The sequence below is a fragment of the Condylura cristata genome, unplaced genomic scaffold (assembly GCF_000260355.1).
Source record: "Condylura cristata isolate star-nosed mole 26May11 unplaced genomic scaffold, ConCri1.0 scaffold00015, whole genome shotgun sequence".
Taxonomy (NCBI): domain Eukaryota; kingdom Metazoa; phylum Chordata; class Mammalia; order Eulipotyphla; family Talpidae; genus Condylura; species Condylura cristata.
The window spans coordinates 38,575,099-38,584,782 of NW_004567116.1; the positions used below are offsets into that span (position 1 = coordinate 38,575,099).

Here is a 9,684-nt window from a genome sequence, read left to right on the forward strand (position 1 = left end):
GTACACTGCTGAGGGGAGCAGCGGGTGGGTCAGGAGAGGTCTGCCACACCATGTGGTCACCTCCGGGGCAGGCGGGAATTGAACTTATGAGGAAGCGGCTTTTAGATTCTCAGTGCTGTGCTTTAACCCGCTGCACCACCAGGGAGGGCCCACCTGTTCTTTTTTTTTAAGACTTATTTATTTATTCATACAGAACTGGGTACAGGCCAGAGGTGCAGGGGCGGTGAGAAGATTCACCAGAGACAGAGTAGGGAGCAGAACAGGCAGATCAACGAAGTACACTGCTGAGAGGAGCAGCGAGGGGGGTGGTGTGTGTCAAGAGAGGTCTGCCACACCATGTGGGTCACCTCCAGGGCGGGCGGGGATCAAACTCATGTGGAAGTGGCTTTAGCTTCTTAGTGCTGTGCTTTAACCCACTGCGCCAAGGAGGGCCCATAAATACCTGTTCTTTAAAGAAAACCTGTTTGTGGTACTTTTGTTACAGCAGCCCAAATAGACTGGAATTAGAAAAGAGCAAAGTAAACACAAAGCTAGTAGAAAGAAATCATAAAGAACTGAGCAGGAATACATGAACTAGGGGCTCCATCTTCAAAATTTAAGCACTTCCCAACGTTCCCCACCTACTGATATCATCACTTTTAGGGGCTTAGGATTTCAACATACCATGGTGGATATGGAAGATAGCATTCAAATCATCATGGACTGGGAAGCTTACATTGTTATGATGACATTACCCAAAGTAACCAGAATAATTATAGGATTCACACTTCCACACTTCAAAACTTATTACGAAAAAGGATACTGCAGGGCCATCCCTGGTGGTGCAACAGGTTAAAAGCACAGCACTATGAAGCTAGCCACAGCTCCTTCAGCTCAGAATTCCAGCCCTAGCCACATGGTGAAGCAGACCTCTTCTGTCTTTCCCACTGCTCTTCTCAGCAGTGTACTTCATCAGTCTGCCTGTCTGCTTACTCACCACTCTGTCTCTAGTGCATCCTCTCATTGCCCCTGTACCTCTGGTTACTTTATCTTGGGCTTCCTAGGCATTAATCTCATTTAATGGAGGAGGGCTCCATCCTGAAGATTTAAGTACTTCCCAAAGTCCCACCTATTAATTAATACTATCACCTTTAGGGGCTTAGGATACTAATATATGATGTGGGTGGGAGATAACATTCAGACCATCACAACTTGCATGTATTTATGTTTTTCACTTTTTTTTAAGCAATATTTTAACTGTACCTGTGCTCCAGTTCTGTTTGCATAAATAAATCTTTAAAAAACAAAAATTTATACTGCAGGGGCCTCCCTGGCGGCACAAGGGGTTAAGTCTCAGCACTACCAAGGTAGTGGCAGTGATTGCAGTATGAGTTCAAGCAACAGCTAGGGAGCTGACCCACATGACTCAACAGACCCCTCTCTCCTCTGTCTCCCACTGTTCCTTTCAGCAGTGTATTTCAGTAGACCCACCTGTTCTGCTCCCCACTGTCTCTGGTGAATCCTCTCACCCCACCCACCCCCACACTGGCTTACAGCCCAGCTCTTGTATGTACAAGTAAGTCTTAAAAAAAAGATTATTCTATGTGAAACAAGTCAGACATAAAAGGACAAAAAATATTTCGGGCACTCCTTAGTAGTGCGGCACTGTGAAGCAATCTGCAGCACAGTTTGATCTCAGATCTCCCCAGCCAGGAAGCTGACCCACATGGTGCAGACCTCTCCTCTCTCACCTGCTGCTCTCCTCAGCAGTGTATTTCTCTCAATCTGTCTGTTCTATTCCCCACTCTGTCTCTGGTGAATCATCTCACTGCCTGCACCTCTGGCCTGTATTCCAGTTCTTGCCTGCATAAATAAATAAATATTTTTTAAAAATGTGATTCCATGAGTAAGCAAATTCATAAAGACAGAAGTAAACAGAAGTTCTCTGGATCTGGGGAAGAAAGGAAATTGTGTTATTATTTAGAACAGATTGCATTTTCTAGAACTTTTTTTTTTTTTTTAAGATTTTATTTACACATCTAAGAACTGGGATCCAGGTCAGAAGTGCAGGGTGAGAGAGCATTCAGCAGAGAGTGGGGAACAGCCCAGGCAGATTGCTGAAGAACATTGCTAAGGCTAGCAGCAGCCACCACAGGAGAGGACTGGTACTTTGTGGGTCACCTCCCTGGCCAGGATTTGAACTCCTGCTACAGCGGCTGCAGAGTGCGTCACAGCGCTGTGCTTTAACTCCTTGTGCCACCAGGGAGGTCCCATTTTCTAGAATTTTATGTAAATGGAAACTTAAATATACATATTTTTAAAGATTTATTTATTCATACTGAACTGTGGTACAGGCCAGAGGTGCAGGGGTGGTGAGAGAATTCACCAGAGTAGGGAGCAAAGCAGGCAGAATGACAAAGAAAACTGCTGAGGGGGTCAGTAGGCGGGTCAGGAGAGGTCTGCTGCGCCAGGTGGATACCTCCGGGGTGGTGGGGATTGAACTCATGCTGAAGTGGCTTTATCTTCTTAGTGCTGTGTTTTAACCCGCTGCGCCACCAGGGAGGGCTAAGATAAAATTATTTTACTCCTTTTGGTCAACATCTTTCACTGAGGATAAATATTAAGATTCATCTGTTGTACTAAGTTCTTCCTACATTATTAAATAGTATTCCATAGTATACATTTTATAATTTGTTTATACCTTTTGATAATATAAACGTCCGTTTATATTAGCCATTTTCCAAAATCTCACATATCTATGTACTGGAGTTCTAATTAGTCATCTTCATTTACACCTGGTGTGGTCAGTCTTTAAAACTGCAGTCTTTCAGAGCTAAAAAGACACTTCTCCGAAGAGGAAATGCAGACGGCCAAAAAGCATGTGAAAATAAATTCAACGTCACTAGTAGTAAGGGAAATGCAAATTAAACCCACAATGAGATACCACCTCACTCCAGTGAGAATGACACATCTTAAAACAAATAGCAACAACAAATGTTGGTGAGGATGTGGTGAAAAAGGAACTCTCCTGCACTGCTGGTGAGAACCATTATGGAAAACTGTGTGGAGGTTTCTCAAACTGCTAAAAATGGAGCTTCCATATGATCCAGCAATCCCACTCTTAAGTAACTACCTAAAAGACATAAAAATACTGATTCAAAAAGACACCTGCACCCCCATGTTTATTGCTGCTTTATTTATAATAGGAAAGACATAGAATTAACCCAAATGCCCAAAAGTGGATGACTGGATTAAAAAGATGTGGTACATATACACAATGGAATATTACTCAGCAATCAAAAGAGATAAACACATGCCTTTTGCAGCAACATGGATGGAGCTGGAAGGGATCATGATTAGTGGAATAAGCAAGATGGTTTCACTCATAGCAGGAGCATAAAGAATGGGGGGGGGGAGATAATAATGAACAACTATATTACCTATATACCAGAGATATTTTATGGGGGTAGAGTGGGGAATCGGATCAAAAATAGGGGAGGCAGGAGTGCATGGGACTATGGTGATGGCACACAGGTAACTTGGTGATGGAAGTCCACAGGGGATTACAACTGAGATGGAAAAGGGCACAAAATGATGGGAAAATGAACTATTGTAAAAAAAAAAAAAAAAAAAAAAAAAACCCAAAACTACAGTCTTTTTCAGTGTAATTGCTTTCATTTGTATTTCCCAAATGATTAATGAAGCCTTTTGCCATCCATCCATTCATCCACCCGCCCACCCACCCACCCACACACATATCTTCTTTAGTGGGGTGTCTGGTCACAGCTTTTGGGATTGTATTTCTATCACATTATCAACTAATATATATACTCTAAATGCTGGTTCTTTATCAAGGATAAGATTTGCAAATATTTTCTGTGGCCTATTTTCATTCAGGTCCTTGAAGCCTATTTTACTGAGCTGAGTTCCTCACTGGTTGCTGGCTAAGGCTATCTTCAACGCCATACTATGTGAGACTCCACAGACAACTCACAACATGGCAGACAGCTGCACACAGTCAAGTGAGAGATTGTATTTCTGTATGAGTTAGACAAATTTTTTCATAATCTCATCTTAAAAGTGACATCACTTTTGCTGTATTCTGTAACTTAGAAGTCACACAAATGCATTAATGCCAGATGTGGATCAGAACCATTTAAAAGCTGCATTCAAAAGATACACAGATGTCTTTTATAAACACTATCTTCAAAATTCTTTGTTTTCAGTACTTTAGTTCCTTTTTTTTTTTTTTTAGCTTTCTTGAATTGCCACTGGATGTTGCCATGTATACTAGTATCCTTCTAATCTTTAACTTTTCAATTTCTTTGCTTTCTTAATGAGTGGTCCCAATTTAGTGTTCTATTTTACTAATTTAATCAATGGAAACCAAGCTACCATAGAGTTCATTCTTTCAATTGGTATATGTATTTCCACAAAACAGTTATATTTAGTTATGAGTTTGGTTATTTATTGGTAGTATCTCTTATCTCTTTAATATTCATCATACCATCTTTGAATTACTATTTTTCCTCTCATATATTCTGTCTCAGATGATACTGACATTTTCCTTGGAGGCAGTTTTTGGGTAGCCAACTACTCAGGCTTATGAATTCAAGTTCTTGTATACTGAACAAAAGTCAAAGACCAAATGCCCATTGTTTAGGAAGGGAGGGGACAAACCTTGGAATAGAAAGTTCTAGGAATCCTAAGACCACTTCAATTGCTCCCATTCATTATTTTCCCACCCAATTATACCTTATTTCAGAGTCTTTACTCTAAACCTGGGTTAAGTATATGAAGAAACAGTTCTTGCAAGTGGCAGTCTCCCCAGATTCCAGTTCACTAACTGATGTTTTCAAAGGGAAAAGGTAAAATGAATGAAAGGTCTAAAGCAGGTAGGTCACTTCCCAACAATTTTTACTGACTCACTTTTCAGGCATTTTCACTGCCCTCATATATATGTTGTGGACACGTGAACCAGCAGTATGGCCCTGTGATGGTCATTTATATAGTAAGATGGACAGCTATGGTTTATCACATGGCAGGGCCTGGTCCTTTTCTGTGAAGAGCCAGAAAATATTTTAGATTTGTTTGTTTGTTTGGATAAGGTATGTCAGAACTACTTAACTCTGCCTTGGTAGTATAAGTACGGCTGAGTTTCAGAAAAAATTATAAAAAGTTTGTAGGAGACTGTATATGGTGAGAGAATAATAGTCTGCTGTCTCCTGCAAGGTCAAGGTTGGGTTAGGAATAAGGAGGCAAAAGTACAATTTAAATTACTTTTCTAAATACATCCTATTATCGCCTCTCCAACAGGAATGGTCTTTTAAGCTACAACTACTCTCTTGTCATCCCCAGTAGTTAAAAAGAGTCTTACTCACTAGGGGCTTCTCACTTTTGTTGTGTAGTTTTCTGGAATCCATGTTCCCTTCCCTTTATGTTTCTTGGGAGGTGTAAGTACATGTTAATGCTCCATTTTGGCAGAATGGGAAACGAAGTCAATAATAGTTTTCTTTATATATTTTTGGCAGAAAAACTGTGTTTATTAAAAAAAAAAAAAATCGGGCCTTAAACATTCCTTACTGCTTCTGTTGAAGAACCCCAGCGGCAAATAAGTAGATCAATATTAAAAGCAGCTAAATCAGCTGTTGTCTTAAAGATACAGATGAAGAACCAAATACTACAGTGTAGGAAGACAATCATTCCCATGTCAAAAATCACAACTGCTTCCAAATAAAGAGTATGACCCATCTGCCATATTGAATTGATATTTATTTCAGGTCATGCCATGTCAAAATAAAACAAAAGAGTCAACCCTTGCCTTTAACAATAGTATTGTATTATAAAAGCACTTTACAACTCCACCCCATCTTTGAGAATAAGTTACTGGTATGTGGGCTAATGATTATCTGAAAGCATTTGTCTGTTCAGACCCATAATCCAAGTGCTCTCTGAATATTACAAGGTGACAGTGAGTGAGTAGTGGAGAAGGAAGAGGAAAGAAAGGGGAATAAAGTTCTCCTGGTTAAGGATTTTGTTGTAGTGAGGAAGAGGAAGTGTGAAGATATTTTTGTCGTCATTTCATCTTTATACTGTGTTAAGTAATGCTTACAACATAAACTCGGCAGGTTTTTCCTGAGCTGTAACTCAGAAATGCTCTTCCTGTAAACAATGTATTTACAAATGTGTTTATTAACTTACACAGCAATCTCACAATAACTAGTAAAGATTAAGAGGGTGCACTCCTAGTATATTTGTTTGCAGTGTTTTAAGGGAAATATATATTGCCATGGTGATGAAGCTCTAAGTAGACTGAACATCTAAAAATTAAAGTAATTCTTTAAAAAAGGCAAAGAAATAAATATCACCAAAGACAAAAGATTAATTGTAGCTTAAATATAAAACTAAATCACTAGTTAATTAACCAAACTATACAGATCTAATAAAAAGCAAAACCAGCCTGAAAGAACCAACATTTAAAAAATGCTTAAAAATAAGGCATAAATCTGCGTAATAATGAGTTTTATTTTTATTCTTTCCTCTTCTAGATATGCTTTTCTATATCTGCCTCTAGGGACTTTTAAGAAAACTGTTTCTATTTTCAATATGATTTCAAATGTCCTGAGCAAAGTATCTGTTATTCTGCTGAGGGTTCTTTTGTTGGTAAGCTATCGATACTGTTTTTACTGATTTCAGTAGTTTTGATTAAGGTGCAAAATTTAAATTCTTTCACTGGTTCTTTAAGGAATTTGATTTCTACAGTATCCTTCCTTGGAGAGCATTAAAAAAGAAAGAAAACCCAAGAGAAATCTATTGCTTAAAAGTTGGGAAAAAAAAAAACAAACTACCTTTACAATTTTAAAATCTGGGAGAAAGAAATGAAGAATATTAAAAACCTGTCTGTAACACTTATTTTTCTCCCAGATGCTAATGAAGCACATATGAAAGTGATTTGTTTTGGTCAGAATACATTTTAGGTTCATTTAGTTTTAAGTACTCAGAATGTTCACTAGGACTCACTTTGAAGATGCACCAGAACCCTTATTCAAGCACTGCCTACCATGATCACTGAAGTCTGACTTCAAACAAGGCCTCAGTAATGTATATTAGTGCTCAAGAATAATTTAGGACATCTTGGCTCAAAGGCCTAGAGTGCTATCATTATAATTGAAGGATAACCCCAATGGGCTTGGTCTGACGGCTTTGCTACCTCTTGTTTGTTTTGAGGAAAAGATAGGGAATAGGTAAGGAAGAGGTGAGAAAAGAAGGGAGAGAGAATCAGCAGGTAGGCAGGTGCTGCTCTGAACAACTGCTTTTAACCAAGTTAAGCACTGAAGAAATTTCCATTATTTTGAAGCACATTACCATAACATTAAAAAGGAAAAAAATGTTAAGAAAATGTATCTAATTTTTAAAGTTACCACTGGAATATGCTGGAGTATTTTGGCTTTTTGTAAAATATAAATAATGAAGACACTGACTTTTTTGTGCTTGTGAAGCTAATAGATCATCTCCACGAGACAGGCAGCAATGATGAATTGCAATACGTTATTACTGAAGGGAAAGGGTTCAAGCCAATATTCACACTGCAGTCAATGAAAGAGTAAGGGAGCCAAAGCAGTGAGCTTCTGGAGAAAGGTCGAAGATGCTACGGGGGATTAGCAGGAACAGCCTCCTTCACTGACTGGTGGCTCCTGAGGCTTTTCCAGTTTTATGTCAATCACTGAAACAAAAGTTAAGGATCCAAAACTGGGAAAACAGAATTTCAATTCTGCTTAACACAGACATCTCTTACAAGTAAGTCCCTTCCATTTTTATTTGGCCTCAGAGTACACAGCCACTATTAACCACTATTTATAGTTTATATAAATATCATCCACCACATGAGGTATGCAAGCGAAACAGACTTGCTTCTATCTATTCTGTGCAGCAATGTCAGAATAAGGTTAAGTCCTACTCATAGGAGTCTAACCTGAAGAAATTATTCTACAGATGCAAGAAAACATATAAAGATGATGTTCTTTGTGGAGTTAATAAAATCTGAAAATATCCTATATAAGTTTTAATAGGAAAGGAATTTAATAAATGATGGGACTTCAACTCTGTAGAACACATTATGCTATTAAAAGTAATAAAGTCACAGAAAGCATAAAACACTTAGAAGCAGAAAAAGCTGAATACAAAGTGCTATGAATTCTATGGTTTAATACAAGTATCAGCATATACAAAAACAAAATATAAATATAAAACAATAATATAAAAGTTCAAGATCCTTTGAAATAGCTAATAGTAGATGGACTGCATTATGTCCTATTTCTGAAAATAGAAGCAACAATAAAGCTCGTGAGTGAATTCTTTCCTGCTTGTACCAAGTAGAAAACCTGAATGTTAGAAAAAGTAGGGAAAGAAAATATATACACTGTGGGGAAAAAGCACAGAGCCAATGGGACTCAAAAATAAGAAGCAGAAGACTGGGATCCTGCTCATTAAAAATCAAGCAAGCACACAAGCAAACAAAATACTCTCTGATTAATTGTAGTGAACAGAAGGGTGCACTTTGGTAACTAGATCTCATTTGAGACAGAAAACCTAGGCACTTCCATAGAGGCCCCAGAATCATCAATTCCTGGCTGTAAAGGGCAATGACATTCTTTAACCAACCCAGGTTGGTCTTTAAAGACTATTGCTAACAATAAAATTTTCTGATATAAAGGATACTGTCTTCTCTGCTTCTGTCCTGTGTGCTTTCCATTCCAGGCAAAGCTGCTGCAACACGTCGAAAGAGCTGTGAAAAAGAAAGAATATGATTATTGGTAAGGGAAAGTTAGCAAATGGTAATAAGGCAGATACCACAGAATGGTGAGTTAAAAGGTATGGTTCTGGGTTATTCCTAAATTAGATCTTAGCATCAAGAAAACATAATAATGTTTATTCATTCTACAGACATTAGCTGACTGGTCATCTTTTGATTCTTCAGTTTTCTCATCTGTAAAATGGACTTGAAATCATAGTATATTTCACTGACTGGATTATTGTGAGAAGAGAAGCAATTACGTAACTGCTGAGGACTGATATAATATGTAAAGTCTTTAATAAATAGTAGCTCTATTTCTACCTAAGACTAGTTATAATAACTCATTATCTTATGGCTAGAGGAAAGTTTTGCCAAATGTTCTCAAATTCTGCAGTAAATTCCGGGACTACAGAAAAATGCCAATGGGTACAAGCTTCACTTTTAAGAAGGAACTATCTAAAACTGGTAGGTGTACAGATTGAGAGAGACCTTTTGAAAGTCTTAGAGCAGGAATTTTCTTACTCAGAATAATCTAGAATTCTTCATTAAAAACTCATTGCTTTCTTCTGACACAAAATAAGTTATTAAACTGCTTACCATTTCAGCATCTATAATCAAAGTTTATTATAGACTATAGCTTAGAAAGTGAAATTTATATCTTGTGGGAGAGGCATAGGGAAATTTCTATGAAAATGGAATGAAATGATATTTACAAGTGTAAGGCTTCTTAAAAAGTTAAAATAGGCCCTCCCTGGTGGCGCAGCAGGTTAAAGCACAGCACTAAAAAGTCAAAGCCACTTCCACATGAGTTCAATCCCCGCCTGCCCCGGAGGTGATCACATGGCGTGGCAGACCTCTCCTGACCCGCCCGCTGCTCCCCTCAGCAGTGTACTTCGTTGATCTGCCTGTTC

At 38.3% G+C, this 9,684-nt stretch overlaps 1 protein-coding gene across 2 annotated transcripts in view; it reads right to left on the reverse strand.

Moving 5' to 3' along the window:
• Nucleotides 1-5,733: 5,733 nt before the first annotated feature.
• Nucleotides 5,734-9,684, reverse strand: part of RAB6A (RAB6A, member RAS oncogene family) — a 68,413-nt gene continuing 64,462 nt past the window's right edge. For both annotated transcript variants that reach the window (XM_004683186.2, XM_004683185.2), the window contains exons 7-8: nt 8,698-8,764; nt 5,734-7,702 (exon numbers count right to left, since the gene is read on the reverse strand). In XM_004683186.2, coding sequence (XP_004683243.1) covers nt 7,638-7,702; nt 8,698-8,764 — 132 coding nt within the window. In that variant the 3' untranslated portion in view covers nt 5,734-7,637. The remainder of the gene's footprint in view (nt 7,703-8,697; nt 8,765-9,684) is intronic.